General features: G+C 35.4%; 1 protein-coding gene across 1 annotated transcript in view; it reads left to right on the top strand.

The window, feature by feature from the left end:
* Positions 1–25012, top strand: part of LOC148943752 (epidermal growth factor-like protein 8) — a 128937-nt gene that overhangs the window by 41064 nt on the left and 62861 nt on the right. Inside the window, exons 5-7 of the mRNA XM_089101478.1 lie at positions 5482–5577; positions 12229–12354; positions 17060–17289. Coding sequence (XP_088957604.1) covers positions 5482–5577; positions 12229–12354; positions 17060–17289 — 452 coding nt within the window. The remainder of the gene's footprint in view (positions 1–5481; positions 5578–12228; positions 12355–17059; positions 17290–25012) is intronic.

Genomic DNA, 25012 nt, shown 5'->3' with positions numbered 1-25012 from the left:
TTTCAGGCAATATAAGCTTTTAGGACTGTATTTTATTTGGCATTGTTTTAGTTATTTATGAGGGTTCTGTTATTTAAGAGCCATTTTATAAAGTGGGGGGTAATAAGGAGTTTATTGATCATGGTAATCTTGGTGGAGTATTCCCCTTCTGAACTACCTATAAAGGCATAAATTCTATCAGCAAAACTCTATCAGAGAAACAGAGATTTTGCTTGTGAAAATGTTGTGATTCAAAACCTACCGGATTAGAGTACACTTTTGAAGAAAACGGCATAAAAAAGGATTTGCTCGAAGAGCTCACCTTGAAAACCGGGGAAATGATAATCCTATAACTAATTTTGATGTTTCAGGTCTACCTCTCTTCTAATAATTTTTTTTGACCGGTGTACTTTTTCAGGGATGATTTCATTATTGAAGTTTTGCATACGAGTATTAAACCTAAATAGGGGGATTGAAACACTAGCCTCAGTCACATTCTAAGAAGCCTTGGATTAAAACTAGTAATAAAACTGCAAGTAAAGAACGATAGTTGATAGAAACCAAAACTCTAAAGAAGGAACATAAATCAAAATATATGTAGGCTACTGTATAAACATAAAATAAAGTTTTATACATATTCAAAAGATCCAAAACTTGCTAATTTTAAAGTTGATGATCATTACTATCAGCAAACTGAAATTCGCGTAATTTTAGAAACAGAAACTATAGGCCCCAATAAAGGGATATGACGTTGAGAGTAATTATATGACGTTGAACAAGGGATATGATGTTGAGAGTAATTATACGTTGAGAGTAACTATACGTTGAGAGTAATTATACGTTGAGAGTAATTATGACGTTGAACAAGGGATATGACGTTGAGAGTAATTATATGACGTTGAACAAGGGATATGACGTTGAGAGTAATTATATGACGTTGAACAAGGGATATGACGTTGAGAGTAACTATACGTTGAGAGTAATTATACGTTGAGAGTAATTATGACGTTGAACAAGGGATATGACGTTGAGAGTAATTATATGACGTTGAACAAGGGATATGACGTTGAGAGTAATTATATGACGTTGAACAAGGGATATGACGTTGAGAGTAATTATATGACACTGAACAAGGGATATGACGTTGAGGGTAATTATGTTACGAAATTCAACTTGTGCGAGACACCTAAGGCCACTATGTACAAAAGAGGAAATTTTAGTTGTCTGTCCGGCGAAGTATGATTACTTAAATGACCATCCATAGTCCATGGCCGTCGTTTAGAAAGAATGATCTAGTCCTGCCTATAGTAAAGAGCCATAAGGTTTCAATGTTCTGTTTATTTATTACTTTTTTCCAGGAGCCCCTTCATGTGGAAAGAATCGTAATAGAAATTTCAAAGGGAGCTCAATTGATTGGAAATCGAAAGCTCTAGTGTCCTTTTTAAGAGCCAAGAGTTACGGGAGGGCCATCAGCCCCCTCTCACGTCCGATTTAGTCCCCCCCCCGCCCCCCCATCCAAAGGCATCTCATCAAGATTTTGAGATTTTGTTTGAACCATTTTGCTTGAAATAATCTTAAGATCGAATAAGTATGACTCTGGGGATGACAAAGCCCTCCACATCCCCTGGGGCAAGGGTTGCCAGTTATGGAAGTTGCCTATTATTTACATACAAAGTTTTACTGGGAAAAGAGGGCATGGTCAATCCTAGGTCTCCACATGGGTGACATTCTATTAACGTGAAAGCTTCAGGAAACATGAAAATGTTGAGGGAGATGTCGAGCCAAATCAAAGCATACTACGCGCAAGCTGATTGTCAAAAGAACGTATTAGTAATAAGTCTAAGGAATGGCCAGCTGTTGAAGTAATCAAAGGACAATCAGTCCTCTCTTTCCTTTTTTAGATGCCCCCCTCTCCCGCAACACTGATTGAATTTTGAAAAAATTCAATTTGTTCAAAATAGCCAAAATGTATAATAACCTTACCTCCAGGGATACAATGCCCCCCGCCCACATCCTCCGGGCCAAGGATTGTAAATTTTGCAGTCTACCCATTGTTAAAGTTCAGGCATAATCACTGGGGAAAAGAGAAATGTTTGGACCTGGGTGTTTCCGAAAAGGCAAAGGGTATTAAGGTGAAACTTCAGGGAATTTTAAGGGAGATGTTGCCTTAAACCATAAGATACTATGTGCATCAAATATATTAAAAATAATGTATCTGCAATATTTTAGGTATGGCTAAGGGAATTAACTTGAATTTTTCCTGACCACCATTATTGTTACTATATGCGACTTGTGACTGCGAATTTGATGATTAAAAGACTTGAAAACCTTCTTAAAAACCAAAAATGCAACATTTTTATGTATCATTAAGTAAAGCAGTATGTACTTTCATCTATATTGCTTGAAAAAGTGTCACTATTTGATTGTTTAATAATGTCATAAAATGACATTAAAGAGTATTTAGAACAAATTATTTTTAATCTTAATTCAAATACAAAAAACTTCTATTACATGGACGAATATTACAAAAATCCTCATTTGGAATTTGTCGGACTCAGGATAAAGAAAAATAAGCTACTGGCTATTCAAATTAGCAACATGTCAATATTTTCCCCTGAGAATCGGTTCAGCCTTTCAGTGGTTAAATATTTTTCTTTTTCAACTGAAAGTAAGGAGCGACATTAAAATTTAAAAGAACAGAAATTGTTCCGTATATTAGGGAGATAACCCCTCCTTAATACCTCGCTCTTCACGCCAAAGTTTTTTTTGCACTTTAATTATTTCATTACTAGAATTAGACGGCTCTTGCGTTTCAGGAGTTGTTCTTAAATAATTGGGACAAAAAGTTAAAATTAGCATAAAGAGCCAGGTATTGAGGATGGGGATTTGCCCTCATATACAGGATAATTTCTGTTTGTTTTAAGTCTTAATATTGGTCTTCGTTTTTAGTTGAAAAACTAGTTTTTTATTTAATTTCTGATCGTTTTTAAAATAATGCCAGAAAGCCTACCTTTTTCTCCATGGAAATCACCCCCCCCCCCCTAAAAAAAATTTCTTCTTGGAAGTTCCTCCCGCGTAAGATTTCCCCTTCCCCAAACAATTCCGTCCCTCTTGGAAATTCCCCCCAAAAAAACTTCTTGCGGACAATTCCACCAGGAAATTTTTTTTTAGCCGACTTTCGTTTGAAAAAAAAACACTTGTTTTTCCATTAATTTCTAATCGTTTTTCAAGTCATGTCGGAAAGCCTCCTTTCGTAGAAAATTTTTCTTGAAAATTTTCCTCTTCCAACGTTTCAAAGGAAAGTTTCTCCCGCTTGAAATTCCCCCATGTCTCCCGGGGAAATCTCAAATGGCAAAGAGAAAGTAAAAACAATAAAAAGAATTGTGTATAAGAATTCGGGTAAATTCCCTCGTGTATAGTTTTCCTTTGAAAGTTCTTCCCTGAAAACTTCCCTTCCCATGTAAAATTCTCCCCTTCGAAAATCTCCCCTGCAGAAAACTCTCCCCACATAAAATTCACTCTCCCCAAAAAAACCTATTTACTTTTCAATAACAAACATTATATGTAAACGTTCGACAAAATTTCATAACTTACAACCCTTTTTTCCAGGGACTTACAGGGTCATGTCATCCCCAGAGGCAGAATACTTGACCTTTCAACTATGCTGATCAAAATGGCTATCCTAAAATTTTGATCGGATGACTATGATAAAAAAGGAGCATGTTAGGGAGGGAGGAATCTAGTTGCCCTCCAATCGTTTTAGTCACGGAATGGGGAGCTATAACTGTAATTTCCGTTCGAGTGAGTCCTCTCCCGATCTTTTATGACCATTTGTTTGATACAATCACCCTGGCAAAAAAAAGAACAAATAAACACGTATCCCTGATCTTTCTACTGATAAAAATTATAAAATTTCGCATTTTTGCAGATGGAAGCTAGAAACCCTGACAGTGTGGTTCTCTGACATGCCGAATCTGGTGGTTTGATTTTTATTAATATGCATTGACTTTTTAGGGGCGTTCCAGCCCTTTCTCAAAAACATGCAAATTTTCTCAGGCTCCTAGCTTTTGATGGGCAGATGAAACTAGATGAATTTTATATGTGTGGAGTCGGCATAAAAAACCAATTCATTTGATGTATCTATTGTTATAAAAATTCCGTGTTTTATAGTTTCGGTTACTATTTGACCGAGTTGTTGCTTACTTACAGTTTGTTACTGCGAACTATTTGATTAACTAAACAGGTTTGGAATCCACTCTCAGAAAAGACATTGGTGGCGCTCACATTAATTTTTATGACAACTTCGTATAGTATTCTGAGACCCATATTACAAGACTTCCACGACTTGAGTGGATAAGTTTATCTTGGAACTAAAGACTTCCTATTTAAAATCTAGAGAGTCGTGACAGATGCAGCTGCACACGAAGTTTGCCTTGTATTGACCACAGAAGCTTCGTCATGTGATCCCCACAAATTGGCTTAATTCTGTAGTGACAGAATCAAAGGGAATGTCACGACACTTGCATCTACTGACACAGATTCCAGTAAGGCCCAATCCACGTCTCTTGCTATTTTACTCTCAACTTGGAGAAGATCGCCAGGGACAATATGCAATTTCTAGAAACGCGGATTGAGGTATGTGGCAATCGTGACGAGTGTGATCTGAATAAGGCCTATAAGCCTAGAAGGAATTATATCTAGACAAGACTTTTGGAGGTTCTCAGCAACAATTGAGAGCCCATCCTCATTAACCGTAGTTTAAGAACGGGCTATGCCAACTTATGGATACATCTTTGCATGCTGTGTATCAGCATATTCGAGTCAGTATATTGAATAGATTATTCTTCTTCTCGGCCATTTGCGAAATAATTCTTTTATGTTCAATATCGATGTTTAGTGCGATATATCGATATCCACTATTGTCTAACACTTAATCCCATGTGGGACGCAAGGAGATAAAAGGGCAAAAAAGTGACACATTTTAGAAATTCAGGACAAATAAAGGGATGCATTTTTAAATCTATGGCATAAAACGAAACATTTCTTTACTGGATATATATTCTTTATTTTGGTAAGAAAATTCTTTATTTTGCACCAAAGTAGTGAAATTTCTCGGTATTTATGTTTTCGGGAGTAATCCAGGTTTTGCCAGAGATCTCGTAAGCAATGAATTTTCTCCAAAGTAAGGGATTTACATGTTTATAAGAGTTGCGTGCTATATATTATGAGTTAGTAGTACTGATTTGTTCTCTTTTTTCTTGTTTTTTTTCTTGATCGCTAGTTGGGCACTGGAACATCAGAGAGAGCTGTTTAAGGGCTCATTTGGAAGGAAATTGCTGTATATAATCATTTGGAAAATCATTTGGAAGGAAATAGCTGTATATAGGTACTTTTTGTTAGTAACGAAACACAGTATTAAATATATAAGGAGGAAAAGAGAGGGAGAAAAACTCCAAAGTTGCAATTCTGTATTTGGTAATTCACTCTTAATTTTAATTACAGCAATATGTCAAGAACCCTGTCAAAACGGAGCCACATGCGTAAAGCCAGAAATTTGTCTTTGTTCTCCTGGTTTTACAGGGAGGAGGTGTGAAAAGGGTAAGTTTATTAAATGTCCATAAACATTGGTGTTTTCCATAGTATCCCATACACATTTAAATTAAAACCCTAAGTAGAAAAAACTTGATACAAAACAAAATAATAAAGGAGTCTTGCAAGCAAAAATAATCCATCTCAAACAAACTTGTTTAAAAATCTGATTAAATTTAATGGCTCAACAAGACTTATTTGTGCCACATTTTCTCATCTGAATGAACCATGAAAAACTATCCCAAAAATGATTCTGAAACACCCTCGTGATTCTTCAAGCTAAAAGTGCGCTTTGGGGTTTCATGCCTTCTCCCAATAACTAAAAACCCACCTCTTCTTTCTTCAGGCATTCTGAAAAATCTTTAAACTCCCTGCAGTTGGGTTAGGTGTACCTATAACAACTGTACGTTTAAACCAGCCAACAGCACTTAGGGGTGGCCTGTATATCCGTTTCCTCCACCGTTGGAAACTCAATAATTTTTGGATCATTCATGTAAGCGTGTGAAACATGTTCATGTGAGAACGTTACATGAGCTATTGTGAAAAAAATTCTTCATTCCATGTAAATCTTCTAAGCCTTTGTTTTAGATCCTTTTTTTATTTTAGACCCTGGTCTGAAAAGAAACGATCTAAGCAGGTCACGACTTTGGGAAAATACGTTACCCCACCCCTTTTATAATTAATTTTTTTACTTAGAGCTTGGAAGAATGTGTTTAAGATCCTGACTGTTTATCTGATGATTGCTACATAAACATTTAATAATGTTTTGATACATACGTCATAGCGTGGTATTTTATAATTGTTTTCTAATCACCAGCCTGAATACAAATTATTATCTTCATAAATATTTTCAATAAATTTTCTAAGCGAGTGTAACAGGGACATCATCTATGTGGAGACATATACATCCTTCGAGGCAGCAAGTAGATAAGAGTCTGTTCCAGGACCTAATTATCACTAACGATAATTAATTATTTGGTCTTATTTTCAGTCAAAGTAAATAGGCAATCCGTTTTCTACAAGTGCAGAACGGCCTTCAATATTAACCCCTTTTTGTATTATAAACATTTTGATGATTAGATTTTTTGTCCCATTTAAGCCTGAAAATAATAACAGACAATTAATGATTATTATAATTAAGTTTTCAAACACATCTGTTTTAAGTTTCTACATTATTTCATTTGCAGTGAATGTTACCACTATCCTTAAAGGAAAAGAGGATGGTGGCAAGATTTACCATTCAAAAAACGAAAGGAGCTGTTTTTTCTATAAGCTAGAGTTCTAAATATTCATGGAAAGTTAAAAATTTTAAGAAATTCTTTTTCAAATGAAAAAAACTGCTCCTATATCATCTTTTCTTGTCGGTTAAGATTTTCTTGTTATTATTTTTAGACTCACTTAATGTGTAAAAACTAGTAGACAGAGAAAAGTTGTATTTAAATCCGAAAAAGCTCATATACACAAAAAAGCAAAAAATTATATACATCTTGTTCAGCGATCTCCACTCTAGCATAAAAACAATTAATTAATAAATTAATATTTCCTTCTAATAAGCACATTTTTTACATACCTCGCTAATATATATATTAGTTGTGGAGATGGACTTTTAAAATATCTAGAAGAATATCACCTTAATCCATTTGAGAGCTTTAAGGTCCTCCGGACCTGTAGTGCTCTTGAGTCGATAGCTCCCAGTCGAACCTCCACTGCTTCTTCACCCATTCCTTATCAAGTTGGTGTTTGAAAGCCTGGGTGGAAGGAGCGCTGACAGTAGAGTCCTTCAATTCATTCCAGATGTTTACAACTCTTCTTGAAAAGTTCATTTGACGGATTCTTGATCTGGAGCTTAATTTTGGTAGCTTCTTTGAGTGTCTTCTAGTGAAATGATGGCTGGTACTGTGGCTCCCCATGAAGATGGTGGAATTTTCCTTTTCGAGTTTATATGTCAGGCTCATATCACTACGCATGGGTCTGTAGATAAGGGTAGGTAGCTTGAGCTGCTTGAGATGGTCCTCATACGAAGCTGATTCAGGCTTTTCACGCACTTTGTTGCTTGTCTCTGAACATTTTGATCAGCCTACCATCTTGCCGGTAAGAGGAACCAGCCAGGCACTTGCCAACCCAGTTTCCGCTTTTACCGATTTTTCGGGAGATCTACCGAATTTTTAATCTATCTCCCGACAAAAAAGGAGATGCTGAAACTACCGAAAATTTCTAGAAAACTTAATCCCGGAAATTGTTACTCTGTGTTCATTCTTTGTTTTTTTACATGGCTGTTGTCTGTGGTCTTTTAGGGATTTTTTGCTGGGGTAAAAGAACGCAGCCACGTCACAAGCAGTTAAGGTTGCATAATTTGAATTTGTTGGCAGATATGTGAACATTGACCACTATCCATTCTAAAGTGGTTGCACTGATTTTCTGTTTTTGATCGTTTAAACACCTTCAAGGTTTGTAATTAACTAATCATTTAAATTCATAAACTGACCACAGGTGTTGGCTTGCACCAAGAAGGTGGGAACAGGATGGGAATAATACTCTATTGGTCCAGCTGACTCAAAGTGGTCCCAAGTTACTACAAGTTAAAAAAATATGACAAAAATTAAACTTTGTGTGCAGTTGTTCTGTAGAACTAAAGGTAATGGTTGACTTGAAGGAAATCTCTTGCCCCAGTCTTATGTGTTTGGTCTTTTTTCAGTCTTAGTTTTTCAGTCGTAAACTCAAGAACTGCATTAACCCACATAGTACTCTTGTAATTGTTAGTTGTTTTCTTCTCCTTTGGCTTTTACAGTTGGTTCCAGGTCCCAATTTATACCAACACTTTAACTCAATTGAACAGATGGCAATCTCAGCCGAAAAACTTTAAATACCTCACCTAGTTTATCAACCCACCTACCTTAGGTTAGGGTAAACGGGTTGCTAATGGAATAAGTGAGTGTCCTTTAACCTGTACCTGCTCTAGAATTCTACAGAAAGGGAACTATTACCGTGAGTGCCAAGTAACTGGAAGTGGACCTTAGTCTCCAAGATATATGATTAAAAATGTTCAGAATTAACCAAACATATCAAAAACAGGCTCCCGGTCACGTTTTTTTTTTTTTTTTTTTTTTTTTTTTTTTTTTTTTTGTGCTGTTGACACTGATTTGTAGGCACATCTTTGTCCAGGAAAAAATTAAAGGACAGTTGGGCTGTAAAGACTTTGTCGTGAAATTTCATGACCGCCAAGTATGTTCAAGAAAAGGGAATGACCGTTGATCCCGAAAAATTGTTCCCAGCACCTCCCTTTGAAAATATTTACCTAGGTTTAGATGCGATGGAAGAAATTCCCAGTTGACCAGTGACGCAGAAACTAGTGATCAGCCAAAAGACGAAAAACAGAAGTTAAAAGCCGAGACTGATAAAATTTATTTGTCAGCTCGCGTGTTTTATAAAGAGGCTATCTTTCAATTACAAAAAAGATTAAATTTTGACGAAGATATCTATGAGGTGGTTAGTTTTATTGAACCCGAAAACGTTAAGTAACTAAACCCAACAACCCTTGTCCCATATCTAAGACGCTACTCGTTGCCAGGGTGGTCGAGAAGTACCATTGACAAAGATTGGTGGAAACATTCAGAAAGTGTCAACGACGATGAAGCAGTGACTGTGACAGCTTCGGACTACTGGAAATTGGCTTTGAGTGTGATGGACCACCGTGCAAACAAATGGTGTCCGAGCTTAGCAAAGTTTGTATTCCTTGCCATTTTCGAACGTAGCTTCAGAAAGACTGTTCAGTTTACTCAAGGAAGTAAAGAAAGATAAAGGGAATCATTTGGCAACAGTAACTCTGGCTTCCACAATTCAGACGAAACTTGGAATGAAATGAGCCGGAGTTACCACAGACACACTGACAGTTGACCAGCCCCTCATAAAGAGGCTAAAAGGAGCAGTAGCGTCTGGCAACGCAGCTAGTTACTGCGAGATCAGAGTGGAATTTTCACATAAAAAGCAATGTAATAGAAACAGATTAGCTGCTTTCGTTTTCGTAGTTTATCTCACGTTTTGTCTCCTTCGTGTATAGCCTTTCTTGTTCATTTCAGAGCAAAACACCGTTTTCCCTTTCCGTTTAAATTCTTTGTTTTCGTTATTTCCCTACCTCAATTTTTACCAAAATTGCGAAACCACAGGTTCTTTAACTTCTTTAATTTAATTAATTAATTCACAATACAACCCAAAAAACATAATAGCAGAAGGAATAACGAATGATGAAAAGCCGTTTTGCTTCCCGTCAGTCTTTTAGAGTCCGTTTTTATTGCTTTTCGTATATTGGTCTTGAACCGTTTATATAAATAGCCGATAAAAAGCGGTGGGAGATAAATAGCCGAAGTGAGCGCTGATATTCCTTTGTTCTAATGAATGTAATGCAGTATAATGAATTTGAAAGTCGGGTTATTTTTTACACTTTTTTGCAGTTATATGAATATTAATGAGCTGCGACTTTGCGGTTTTCCTTTATCATTTCCGAATAATTGTTTGGAAATGGTGATAAAAAAAAGTTTATCCATTTAGCTCAGAAACAATGGTTAGAGGCCTGGTGTCTAGAATTCGTCCAGATTTTTAGTCACCGTCCTGAACTTAGCGGGTTCGTGTGCGGGTGGAGCCTGAAAGGGTGAGAAAAAGTAGGTGTTAATGAAGGAAAATTAAATCTTAATTAAACAGCTTTAAAATCTGAATGATAAACTACTGCACTTAATTGCAAAATCGAATATATTTCATTATTTTTTCGAACTTCTAGCTGCTTTCCTTTGTCAAGTTTGACAAAATTGATTGACGAAATGCCTTTTTTCTTTCTGGAGTCGCATCTGGCTTCAGTAGATCTGCTTTCTGAACTTTTAGAATGTGGTACTTTATTCGCAAATCACTCCAATACCTCCAAAAATACAATACAAAATAAAAAACATTCTTACTGAAAATTCTACGGAATCCTGCCTGAATTCTACCGAATTCTACCTGTCAATCTGGTTTTCCAAATTGTTTGAAAAGAAAAGTGGAAACACTGGTTGCCAAAATCAAGATGGGGTCTAACAAGAGCCTGACAAAATCTTATGAATATTGTTGCCTCTCGGCATATCTTTAATACTATTATAGCATAATCGTATTAATACTATTAATTGTGCTAATAATGATAGTAATGGTAATACTATTACCATGCGTAAAATTACGGTGAGTGTAGTGTAGTGCTCAAGTGAGCGTAAAAGGCCCTTCCATGAATGATCATCCTGCCAGAAATCTTGGGCCGGTGGGAGCGAAGGCATTTGAATCAATTAGTTTTCTTATAAGATTTGAAACTGGTGCTAGTGTTGGTAAAAAAACTCCAGTGCCATCTAGTATTTTGTGACACGGTATTTTTTTCAAGCTATACAATCATTTTTCTGTCAGGAACTGAGAACAGACACTTATTACTACACTAAGTTTACCAACTATACAAATTTAATTAATTATTCTTATTATTACACTTAATAAATGCCAAGTGTCACCAAACGTTAGTTGGCATTGAGGGTTTTTATGCCGATACTAGTAGGCTACCAGTTTCCATTCTTACGTTACTCATACTCGTTTGTCAAGAGACAAAGTAAAAAACGTCAGTTTGTGAAGAAGGCCTTTCCACCAATTTTGAACTCAACAGACTCCCTCTAGGAAAATAGGCTTTTTCTCGATAACTTCACAAACTTCTCATGTAATTCCCTTATTTTTTGCTTTTATGGAGAAAGTTCCCCTCTCTCGGAAATAAATTCGTGTATAAATATCGGCTCTTGACGTACAAACACATCAATTGAAGGGGAGGTCAGATGACAATTGACCAACAGAATTTTTACCCCCTCCCCCTCTTCCCCCCTCAGATTTTGAAAAATGTCTTCTTGGGTATTTCTATTGAAGAATACCACTTTTGAGTATTTTCATTGAAAAAAATTGCCCCACTACCACTTTTTTTGAAAAATAAATCTCCCCGTATACGTTCGAGAAGTTAAATGACTGATTCATCAAAAATAAATGTCCTATGGTTGTATTTCTACACGACTAGGGAATGATTTTAAATATTTCGCAGATTTCGATCAATTTATGTCCCAATATACAGGTCCCCTGTCCCCTGTTCATTTACATGCTATAGTTTATGGTAATCTTCAAAATCTAATTTTAAAAAAACGTTTAAAACCAAGTCTAACAAGTTGCTCTTTAGGCTAAGGTCTTTTAACTTCTGGTTGATAAAACTATTTAAAGGTTTAATAAGAGTGGCAACATATTATTTTCTTACAAATTTTAGTTAGGGAGATAATATTTAAAGTTAGTAATATTGCTCGACAAATGTCTAATTTTTGAACTATACGCTACGAGGGATGTCAATTAATACCCCATCCCAAAGAATAGCCATGCCGTCCTAAAGATGGTATCAGTACCATAATTTATGATATACTTTAAAACATTTAAAAGTAAGCTGAAGAAGCTGTATATGATTTGTTTTGAAATAAATATATGCTAAATATAATTATATAATTTATCATTACCTAAACACCAAAAGGGTTTATGTGATTGTAGTCTTAACATTTATGTAATTAAAAATCCATAATTGAAATTTAAAGTATATATTTTCAGCCGATGGATACAAATTTTGAAATACTTTTTTAGACGTCGACGAATGCGCATCGCAAAACACACATAGGTGTCATCATTTATGTGTCAACACTCCTGGCTCCTACACCTGCACATGTCATGATGGTTTTGAACTTTTATCTGATGGTGTAAATTGCCGTCGTAAGTTTTTTCTTTTATGTTTATGAGTTGCCGTTTCCATTTCATGTTCCGGGTTGCAATTATGTGTGCAAAACCACCTGGTTGTAATTATGGGTGCAAAATCACCGGGCTGCAATTGTGCGTGCAAAATCACCGGGTTGGAATTATGTGTGCAAAATCACCGGGTTGCAATTATGTGTGCAAAATCACCGGGTTGCAATTATGTGTGCAAAATCACCGGGTTGCAATTATGTGTTGAAAATCACGCGAATAGTACTAAGTACGAGAGGACTGCTCTTCTCTCGGTAAGCGATTTTTTGACAAAACAGGGTATGGCGTATCTCCCTCTCGGAAATGTATACCCCCTACCCACCCTGAATTACCCAAGGAAAACTTTTTTTCTGTATTATTTCAAGATTTAGTTATTTTACAAAGGATAAGGTATTTTTCTCTAGGGTTTAATAATCCCCCTTTAATTGATTTCCCTTCCAAGCGTCATGCCTGGAAGATTTTATTCTAATTCTGGGTTGCTTATAATAAATGTCATGGAGTTTTACAAAGGACAAAAATGGAACCAAACCAAAAATAAAAATTCTCACGTTTATGGCGTGCCCTATATAAAAATAAAGAGCTCCAAGCAGAGTTGTTACTAGCCAAAGTGCTGGGGGGGGGGGGGATCGAGGAATTTTACTGACTAGCTTGTCATTTTTGCCGAAGGTTTAAATTGAATTGAATTGCATTAAACTTTATTAAACAAAAAGAAACAACACAATTTAATCAATTGACAAGTAGTCGTTCAAGAAGAAACAAAGTTCTGAGGACGAACGACTACAACGACTAATATCAATAATTTCATCTAAATAACTCAATATATTACATATACATACACACACATGTATACACATATAATAATAACAAGTAAAACAAATATCAAAAATCAATCTTTCTCGTCAATATATATATATATATATATATATATATATATATATAATATATATAATATATATATATATATATATATATATATATATATATATATATATATATATATTAGTAATAGTAATTTATTAACACACACAAGGACAATACATTTTACTCACTACCGACCCAAGAACTATATATATATATATATATATATATATATATATATATATATATATATATATATATGTATATATATATATATATATATATATATATATATATATATATATATATATATATATATATATATATATATATATATATATCTTTTCTTAAATCTTTATACTTTAATCTTAAATCTTTAATTTTTTATACCATAAAATTCGCGTGCACCGTCTAGGATTGACTTTTTCCTTTCTGTCAGATATTCACTAAGGAAAATTCCTGACTTAGCTAGCTTTGGCTTTGCTCTAAATAGACCATAAGCAATTTCTTTATTCACGACCTTCACAAGGACAGGAGCCACAGTGTTAATTGAATTGCTTGGGGCAGTGGGGCTCATAAGTCTGAATCTGGCAGCCTTTAGCACTTGAGACTGAGTTATAGTTGACAGGCCCATCTTGTTCACAATAGGATCAAATACAGCCACTTTTAACTCAACTCCAGGTGTTTGCTTTAGTCCAGAAAATATTAATAAATCCAGCAGCTTCTCCTGCTCGAAATCGTCCAGCTTTTCTTCAAGTTTTTCAACACGAAAATCAAGAGACTCAATTTGCCCTTTAAGGCCTACTAGGAATTTTTCAAATTGCTTAAATTTACCACTGTGTTCTAGTGGGATTGCATCATAAATCTCTGACACAATACGCTGAATATATTTAGTATCCTTAGACTGAGTAATTGTTGACGCGCCATCATTTGGTACACTAAGTTTCTCCATTACTGTTTTCTGATTCTCCTGCATCAAATTTGATTTAATAATCAAATTTGGTTTCTTACCAATAAATAGCATAACATCCTTTTTTAATACTATATGTAAATCACTGCACGAGTCAGTAAAACTACTGGATTTACCGACCGAGATTGAGATTTCGGTATATATCATGTCACTATTTTATGCTCTTTATTAAACCAAATAGAAAATTGTGGCACCATCTCTAAAATCACGGCAGGAGTTGGTAAGACTGCTGTCTTTACTGACCAGGCTTGAGATTTCTGTAAGTGACATGTCAGTATTTTCGTGGTCTTTATTTAACCGAACGAAAAATTTTAGCGGCGTCAAAAAAAATCACGCCGCTTCACGCTACGATTCTACCGACTTAATTTTTATCGAGAGCCACAAAATATTTGAAGGGAGTCACCCCCATACGTGACGGCCCCAGCCCCAAGATATATTATGGAATAGCTTATCTTGTATACAAAACATACCTAAATCAACAATACCTATGTCACCTAATACCTAAATATACCAGAAGGATTAACTCTAATGGTTTCAGCTATTTGCACAAGAAGGGAAAATTATTCAATAACATGGTACAAATCCAAAAATAACATTATACCTTACCGTAGACTCGGCAAGTGTTAATTGCTAGTCATTGGGACCCTTCAACGTTTTATGTATTCACTATGAGGTCTTCCGTTTTCTCGCAGAAAAAGGAGCCAACAAAGATGATTTATTTGAAGGCTGCTGCCTGCTTGGTGTAATTGTTCTCCCCTCCACAGTTTCCAAACTGTTGCTTTTCTTCTATCCGAGGCTGTTGTCCCAGTAAGTCAGCAGGTTGATTTACATCATCATCCACTTGATGTAAATCACGCATTTTCATATAACCTTTAGCATAGTTGTTTGTGTCTAGCAATATTTCGTCCAAGAGACCCATTAGGTACGAGAAATCTCATAAATTAAATTTTGTGCTAGGCGTTCTTTTGACAGCTTCATCGGGGTCTAAAAAGTACATTTGGCCATATGAAGATGGTTCGAAATCACCTTCAGGTGCTGTGATGAATGTGCCCCTCAATTGGTTTTGTGATCAATTTTTCCAGCTGCTTCGAAGCTTAAAACCTTACCACATATGATAGTTCGATCGTCGCTTACGTTGAATGACGCGAAAGCAAAATAAGGGGTTCAGGTTTCATATTTGTTTGTGGAAGATCCTTAGAGAGCAAGTGACGTCCTATAAAAAGCCAAACCAATTCATTTGGAAATTGTGGAGGTGGCAATGCAATTCCACCGAGCAAGCAGCAACCTCTAAATAAACCACCGTTGTTGGCTACTCTTTTCTTAGGAAAAGGGAAGACCCCACAGTGAATACACACAAACCTAAAGGGTCCCAATGACTTTTAATTAACACTTACGTAATTAACACTCTCCCTTATTCCTTTTCTGCATCTTCATAGGTTTGTACAGGGTTGTACGACACGGTTTGTTGGCGTCGAGGATCGCGATGGCGTTGTTCTTTTAATGTAGTAAATTCTGCCGCTAGGGGTTTCCATGGTGCTAGTGTCTATTTTACCTGATTTCTAAGAGGCGCTAGCATATTTTTGGTACTATACCCCTGTAAGCCATTTTTCTTGGTGTTATGGGAATAAAGATCCATGCAGACATTTGTTTTCAGTACCCTTTCTAAAACATTATTCAGATTAGTAGACATAGCGATGTCAGTGCCCTTGTTTGCAGTTTTTAACCTCCCACAAAGAGTTTGTTTACAAAAAAAAAACATCTCCCAGCCTGTTGTTTACAAAACTTGGAAATTCACATTTATATGTGGCCTTCCGAGTGAGAATTTTGACGGTTTAATAAGTGATTTCAAATATGGATTCGCTTTGAATAGCTTTCAAATTTTCCATATTAACAGCTCGCATGGAGGTCAAGCCCTATTGGTGTAATTTCGCTGAATACTTCATTTTAATCCCACAATCCTTCATTTTTATATAATATGGTCTTTTTAAAAAAATTTCTTTTTAATTCCCCCATCGAGACTTTTTAGACTAATTTCAAGTTAAGGTATTTAGGTTCTCATGGTCCCTTAACTTTAATATTTAGGATGTTCATTGTACTTTACAGTCCTTATCAAGGGTGTTGCACTCCAGTTTAGGGGCTGTTTGGGGATACACATTCTCCAGGGTGGAGCCCTCCCCTCACTCTATTTCAGGGGATTTTGAGCTGGTCGTCCTGTTCCTCTTTCTTTAATTTATAGTTTTTTTCTAATTTTGTTGCTCGGCCTATTTTATTATAGATTGCTTTTGACTAATTTCACTAATTCGTCTTTAAGCTCGTTAGAGATATTATTTGCCAGCTCTCTTTTTATTTTACCTTGCTATTTCATTGTCTATTACAACATTATTTTTACATATGTAACAGTTCCAGCACATAGACAAGATATGGCTTAGAACATTGCTACAGCAGTACCCTTGTCTTTTTCTCATTACATTCATTTGAATGTTAATACCAGAAGTATGAAAGGATTTATAAAGAAAGGAACTTGTTACTATCTTGTTACTGGTATACTGGTATCTGCTGGTATACTATTTTGTTACTGGTATACTGGTATCTGTTACTGGTATCTGTTACTGGAACTTGTTACTGGTATACTGGTATCTACTGGTATACTATTTTGTTACTGGTATACTGGTATCTGTTACTGGAACTTGTTACTGGTATACTATAAATAGGGAACTTGTTACTGGCAGCACTAGCAAGAAACTTTAATAGCTTAAAAAAACGGCATCCATCTATTTTCTGACCAGAACGGATTTTAACCTTCTTTGTTTTGGTGGGCAATGGTTATACTTTTTTTTCTTTTTTCAGTTAAGATTGATAGTATACCAGAATTCCAAGAACTTAGAAGAAGCTACGAGGAAATTGCCGACAAGATCAAAACTCTAGAATCTCAGCCAAAAACAGAAAGTATTGGAGAAAGCACAGCTGCACAAGCGAAGGCTCAGTCAACTCAAATACATATCGATGAAGATATCAAATCAGAATTAGAAAGGATATCATCTCTTATAGAAACTGTTTCTTCACGTCTTACAAACCTGGTAAATTTTCTATTGTTCTTCTTAAAAAGTGGAAGGTCTAGTTCGGTATTTAAGTCGACCAAGTCCATGTAACTAACTTTAGCTATAGTCTCTTAAAATTCAGTGAATATAAATGGATTCTTTATTAAACCTCAGTTCCTCGGTTATGAGTTGTTAACCGAATAATCGATTATGAAACCACGGTTATGGTTTTGTAAGCAGAGTAGATAATTATAAGAATTATTAGAAGTGCTTGATGAATAACGTGTGACACATTAATATAAAAACAATTATATAAGATACATTATTGTATATGCATTATACTTATTATATGTATCTTACTGTGTGTGCATTCTTTATGTATTTCATTATAAGAAACATAAAAATAAGAGCTTGTGCAATAAACACATTTATAGCCCTGTCTTAATTGGTGTTATAACGGTTACAGAGATTAGGAAGGGATTAGGATACCTTAGGAAGCTTATACACATATTTTGAATAGATCATTTTTTCTATTCATTTTGATGGAATGTTTATAAAATTTCATGGTGCCATCTACTTTACATTATGCACCATATTTCCATTAACCAGACAGTTATCTTTCAGTCCATTGTTATCCACATCATATGAAACAAAATTTCATCCAGTCAAAAATCCATCTAACCAGAAAATACGGCAAATGCATTTTTGACTTATCTTGAAATAGCTCCTTTAAAGATCTTTTCTTTTGTTAGACCATTCGAAGTAAGCTAGATTGAGGTGAAAGATGAGTGTGCGTAGCTGTGGTGGGCTCAGGCAGCTTGGTGCCTTATGTTTTAGTGAGTTGTTAGTAGTAGTAGTAATATTATTATTATATTAAAGTATAATATACTCTAAAATGTACATAGGGATACAACAAAGCAAAAAAAATTAATTCCATTGGTTTATTTTTTTGATTTCAACCACCCCCATTTCGTAAGCCAATCACATGTCCTTTAACGCATGCATAAAGGGACATTATTGAACAATGTAAATTTTTTAATTTTGTTATAAAACTCTGAAACAATTAACATCTTCAGACTCCGCAATTCTAAAAAGTAAAGCGTTATCAAAATAGTTTTTTTTTAAGTCAAGTATTTAAACTAAGACTAAATGAAAATAGGAATTTCTAGTGCTGGGTTTATTGAGAAAGTTTGTGTTAAGTGTTACCAAGTAGTATTGATATTTCTAATCTAATTTTGAATACCAAAAACAATTAAATATTACGAGACTATGTCATCCAGGAAATCATAATTGCTGGACCTTTCAACTACGCTGAACAAAACGGCTGTCTCAAAATTGTAAATATACATCACCAGGTGAAAAACAACAGAGAAATGTATCATTAGAATTAGCATTAGTACCGAGTATTATATTTGGAAAGAGTATAAAATAAGGAACCTATTGGTACTGTCTTTGCTTGCAACTTTTCTTCAGAAGAACCCCCAACTGCAATTATACCCCAAAGCTAAAGTAACTAAAATCGGTGTAGCATTCCCACTCTCCAGGAGGAAACACTTTGAATTGTGAATACTAACACCCCTGTATAAACTTTACTCCTATATGAAATAATTTAGTCATTTTAAGCTTTTTCTTGATTTTTTGCATTAATTTCTGTTCACTTCATGTTTCATTTTTTGCCTTTATTTTGATGTTAATTTATAATATTTTGATGTTTGAATTGATTTTTAATTTATTTTTAATTTGTTTTAGCTTTGATTTACTAAATCATAGGAATTTCTGTTTACTCTGACTTTGACATATTATATGACTTTATTTATACCCGTTTTAGGTTTTAGTATGCATTAGGTTTTATTGTTTTGTTTTTTATTATTTTTTAAATATCTTTTTTTTTAATTTACTACTGTCCGTGTTTAAATTGATATAGCTTTGTTATGCCATAACTGTAGGATTATTCGTGAAGTTTGACTTTTTCTAGCCGAAGACCTAAAATGTTGGACAGTTGGTTGTTTTTTTCAAAATCGAATGTAAAATCGGGAGCTGTTGTTCCCGCCCCCCCAAAAGAATGCCCCGAGGAATATTCTCCCCCTCTTAAAATACACCCCAGAAATTCCAGCCCCACTGAAAAATCCCTTCAGAAAATTTCTTTCGAACCCCCCCCCCCCCCAGGAAAATCCCCCCAATAATTCCCCTGTGTAAACTTCCCCCACACGCAAAATTAAGCAGCCAAAGAGAAAGTAAAAAATAGCTCCCTTAAAATATCGATCAGATGCCCTTAGGGGTAACAAAAGGACCAAATGTCCAAAAAAAGGTTTTAGGGCGCGGGTTGGTTGGTCTCCAATCACTTTCGACTTATAAAAAAGGACTATAACTCTCAATTTCTGATTGTATGAGCATCCTCCGAAATATCCATGACCATAAGACGAAGGTGGATGAGGAAGGGGCTGTCTCCCCTCCTATACGGAATAAAATGTGCTCATTTTGGAGTTTTGTGTTACTCTTTACTTCCATAAAAAACAGTGTAGACCAAAAATACTCCCAAAAATCAAGAGGGATTAGATATCAATTTCTACCTCCCACACCCATCCCACCCCTTCCTTAGAACTTATTCTGTATTTACTTGAAGGCTCAATTAGGGCTTGAAAGTGTTTGTTCGACTTGTGAAATCGTAATAAAAGTGAATAAAAAAAGATGTTTCATGTGTTTTATGAGTTTTTTTGTAATTCCCCCCTGAAAAAATAACCCCCCTAAACAAAAGTCCAGGATATGATCCTGAAGAATATTTATCAATTTCTACCTCCTTCCTCCCCTCGCCTCTCCCTTAGAACTAATTCTGTGTTTATCTGAAGGCTCAATGAAAGTTGGTATGTTTTGGCACTAAATTGCACCCTTTGAGTCATCTTCCTCTCTCCCTAACTACAAAATAATCAGAGGACCCCACTGTAGAGGTTTAAAACCCTTATATGCAAATGTTTGAAATTGTTTATTTTTTTCCATAGAATGATCACGGATTAAAACTACAGCAATTAAAACAACAAGGAATTTACCTAAGATTGTGAAATTTGTTTAGATCTTTGTTTAAAGTAAGACCTTTGTTTGAAATTTGTTTAAACCTTTGTAGACCTTTGTTTAGAAATTTGTTTACAAATACTTCGGCTCTATATCAAAGAGCCGTCTACAGAAAACTTTTTCCTATATTCACCGTGCTGGGTACTTAAAGGTATCTTATGTGTCGCTATTTAATTACCTTCTTTTGAAACCTCATGGTTTTAAATGTCTGTTGAACCTTCTGTTGTACTCCGTATATGAATGAAATAAAACTTCCACTAAAACTAGATCTTTAAAGCTGGAATTGAAAAATTAAGACAGTCCCAAGTTTTTTGTTTTTATGATGGAAAAAATAAGTAAATATTAATAAGTGGAATCCTTATGGCTTTTACTATAGGTAGCGCTATAGGATAGTCTTTGACTTAAAAATGTGGGTAGAGCTTTCAATTTCCTTTCTAATAAACGTCGGGAATTATTCAGAGGAATATGAGGGATTTTTCTGCGGGGGTGAGAAGGTGGGGAATTTACACAGGTGAGGTTTTCAGCGTTAGGAAATTTTCAGTGGGTAAGGTTCGTGGGGGGGGGCCCAGGGTTGTCTTTCCAGAATAGGAGGTAAACGCATAGACCCGCAAAAACAAGCTTCAACCATATTTATATAGAGTATTATTTGGTGATATTTATTTTAAAAATGGAATGGACAGGAATATTTCTTAGTAATTTAAATAGAAATCTCCACAGTTTTAACATTTTATACGTCGGAAAACGTCTTTTGGGCTCTTTTGCTTATAGAAATACTTAAACCGAGTCCTTGAACATCCAACTCCGATGAGTAAAGTGACCTACAAAAGGTACAAAAAACACCGAAGTGGTAATTTTTCTCCACCAACAAACTCCCCATACTAGGGGCAAGAGCCCTTGTACCGTCAAGACGAAGAAATAAGCGATTAGCTACAAAACCCGTGTGAAAATCTGATTTTGATTGTCAGAGGGTCGGCTGTTGCACTGGGCTTACAGCTAAATTATCAGCATCTGGATAGATCAACAATGGCCACTCATAAGATTTTCAAATATATTTTTTTGAAATATATTAACTCAGCACCCTACCCCCTCAAACAAAAGAAGTTTATTGGTTGAGTGCATTTTTGTCATCTTATTTGGTTCCTAATTTATTTAGAAGTTTATAATTCTTCTTAAATGTTCTACCTTATCTTTTCTCGCTTACAGAAATACTTGGAAATTTATTTCGTTTAATATTGAATTGTTGTTGCATCCTTGATAACCCTTCCTTTTGCCTAGAAAATCCGCTTTCTCGAACAATGGCTTTTAATATTAATATTTTAAAAAATTTAATGGAGAATTTGTCTTGTATCCTTGATAATTCTCCCCTTGAATAAGCCTTGAAAATCCCTTATGAAAACACTTTTGTTTACTTTTTTTTGTTGTTTTTGTTGTTTGTTTGCTTTTTTTTGTTGGTAAAACAAGAGACTTGTTTAACATATTATAACTTTTTTTTTAAGAACAAATAAACGTTCAAAATTCATAAGTTTATTTTTTCGTCATGAAAAGGCAGTGTGGTCTTGACAAAAAATACCTTAAGGTATTACAAAATATAGAGATTTTTATTAATTTTTAAAATATAGAGATTTTTATCAATTTACGATTTGGAAAATGCCGCCTTTTCAAATGCCCCAATCAACATTATTTCAGGTGACTACCAAAGAAAATATATTATAAAGAGCTATACTAGTACTATTAACAATTTACTACAGTATCAATCCCCCTGAGGCTATCACAGCTGCTCACCTTCTTCCCCGTCCTAATATATTCAAAGCTTCACTTTTTACTAGCTTCATGAAGTTTTAAATTCTTTTAAATCCCTGCTTATGGTCCCTTCCCATTCCATTCGAAAACGATTTGCCCCACCGTTTGGCCCCAGATTGGCACCGTTTGGCCCCAAATCTTGGCCAATATCTCCAGTTTATTGGCCCGGGCCCAAGAATCGTTGGCAATCTGTCATCCTTCGTCTATAAAGCGCGGTCTACTCATCTTAACATGTTTTTTCATTGTAGTTCGAGGAAGCGGTATTGAGCTCTATTTTCCGTGAAGCGTTTGTTTTTTAAATACAGTCAGTAAAATCACTAACTAAAATATCCATAGACATATTTTTGGAAAATGTTTCACAAATCCTCCTTCGTCTTCCGACGTGCCCATTTTTCAGTACCGCAACCGACTATTGTCATTTCCATGGCTTCCAATCCTCTAATATAGGTTCGCAGACTTATCTTCTTAGTCATCCGAATTTTTTTTTTCAACTGCGAGAAAAAAAACCCTGGGCCTCTACTTTTTACATCTACTTTTTACATCTTCATTCTTCATTCATTACATTCATTCATTCTTTCTTCATTCATTCTTCATTCATTACATCTTCATCTTCATTCTACTTTCTACTTTTTACATCTTCATTGCATCCAACATCTTTACTAATAACACTACCTAAGTAAGTTAAGCAATATAAAGAACTACAGGCTACTTTCAACTATAAAGTACAAGCTACATTAAAAAAAAGGCCTGTGAAATATCATAGAAACCCATTCTAAGATCCTATATAATATTAGTTTTAAGTTTAAGTCGGCTTATTTTGCTACCGTCTGTATTCTGTGTTAAGTTATTTTGCTACTCTTAATAAAACGGTTCCTGAACTTTGCTAGCCATCGATAACTGTAAGCTTGTGCCCATATCAAAGCAACAGGATTTTTTTGAAATTTTCAGAAGAAGTTTCTGAAACTTCAGTTAAAACTAACAAAAATTGAATGTGTGTAAAATTTATAAATATAGATAATTTCTTTAAGTGTATGAGAACATGGAACATATTTACGTAGCAATTTTACACTGTCATAGGCAGCACAATAGTACCTAAATAAAGAACGATGTTGGCACAATGTATTATTATTAATATTTTTTTGGTTGGTTTTAGACCAGGGCACTTCGTATAGAAGGAGATGTCGTAGAAATTTGGAAAAGGGCTCATTCGACTGGAAATTTGAAGGGCTTGTGCCCTTTTTAATAGTCGAAAGTGATTGGAAGGCAACAAACACCCCCTTTACACCCACCATTTCACCCAAACACATCCAATCAAAATTTTGAGAAAGCAATTTTTTTTTCGACGTAGTTGAAAGATCTAGAAATTATGTCTTTGAGGAGGACACTCCCTCCACAGTCCTCAGGGCAAGGGTTGTAATTATGCCCGGGGGCATATAAGGTTTTTATTGAAAGCATTGCCATAGAAACTTCAAAATGGGCTCATTCAGTTGGAAATTCAAAGGGCTAGTGCCCTTTTTAATAGTCGAAAGTGATTGGAGGGCAACTAACCCCCCTCTCACGCCCACTATTTCCCAAAACACATCCAATCAAAATTTTGAAATAGCCATTTTTTTCAAAGTAGTTGAAAGTTTTGGGAATTAGGTCTTTGAGGACGATAATCCCCTCATAACCCACAGGGCAAGGGCTGTAAGTTATGCCCTGGGGGCATATAAGGTTTTTATAGAAAGTGGGTTGTAGAAACTTCAAAAAGGGCTCATTTGCTTGGAAATTGAAAGGGCTAGTGTCCTTTTAAATAGTAGAAAGTGATTCGAGGGCAGCTAACCCCCCTCTCACGCCCATCATTTTCCCAAACTAATCCAATCATAATTTTGAGATAGCCAGTTTTTTCACCGAAGTTGAAAGTTCTGGAAATTATGGCTTTGATGATGACAAACCCCCCCCCCACCCCTCAGAGCAAGGGTTGTGAGTTACGTCCTTGGGGCATATACGTTTTATAGAAAGCATTGTAGTAGAAACTTCAAAAACGGCTCATTCAATTAGAAAATGAAAGGGCTAGTGCCCTTTTTAATAGGAGAAAGTGATTGGAGGGCAACTAACCGCTCTCTCACGCCCCCAAACACATCCAATAAAAATTTTGAGATAGCCATTTTTTTTTCAACGTAGTTGAGAGTTAAAGAAATTAGGTCTTTAAGACTGACACCCCCCACACACACAGCCCTCAGGGTAAGTGTTATAACTTATGCTCTGGGGGCATATAGGGTTTTCACAGAAAGCGGTGTTGTAAAAACTTAAAAAGGGCTCATTCGATTGGAAATTAAGGAAGCTAGTGCTCTTTTTAAAAGTCGAAATTGAAATGGCTAGTGCCCTTTTTAATAGTTGAAAGTGATTGTAGGGCAAAAAACCCCCCTCTCACGCCCACTATTTCCCCAAACACGTCCAATCAAAATTTTAGATAACTATTTTGTTCAACGTAGTTTAAAGTTCCGGAAATTAGGTCTTTGAAGATGACATCCCCCCCTCCCAGCAACCCCCTGGGCAACGGTTGTAAGTTATGCCCTGGGGACATATAAGGTTTTTATAGAAAGTGTTGTCGTAGAAACTTCTAAAAGGGCTCATTCGATTGGAAATTAAGGAAGCTAGTGCTCTTTTTAAAAGTCGAAATTGAAATGGCTAGTGCCCTTTTTAATAGTTGAAAGTGATTGTAGGGCAAAAAACCCCCCTCTCACGCCCCCCCTTTTCCCAAACACGTCCAATCAAAATTTTGAGATAACAATTTTGTTCAACGTAGTTGAAAGTTCCGGAAATTAGGTCTTTGAAAATGACACCCTCCCAAAACCCTCAGGGCAACGGTTGTAAGTTAATCCCTGGGGACATATAACGTTTTTATAGAAAGTGT

The sequence above is a fragment of the Artemia sp. Qi Xiang Cuo genome, chromosome 15 (genome assembly GCF_049724085.1).
Source record: "Artemia sp. Qi Xiang Cuo chromosome 15, ASM4972408v1, whole genome shotgun sequence".
Taxonomy (NCBI): Eukaryota; Metazoa; Arthropoda; class Branchiopoda; order Anostraca; family Artemiidae; genus Artemia; species Artemia sp. Qi Xiang Cuo.
This window is presented reverse-complemented; position numbering and strand designations above follow the sequence as displayed.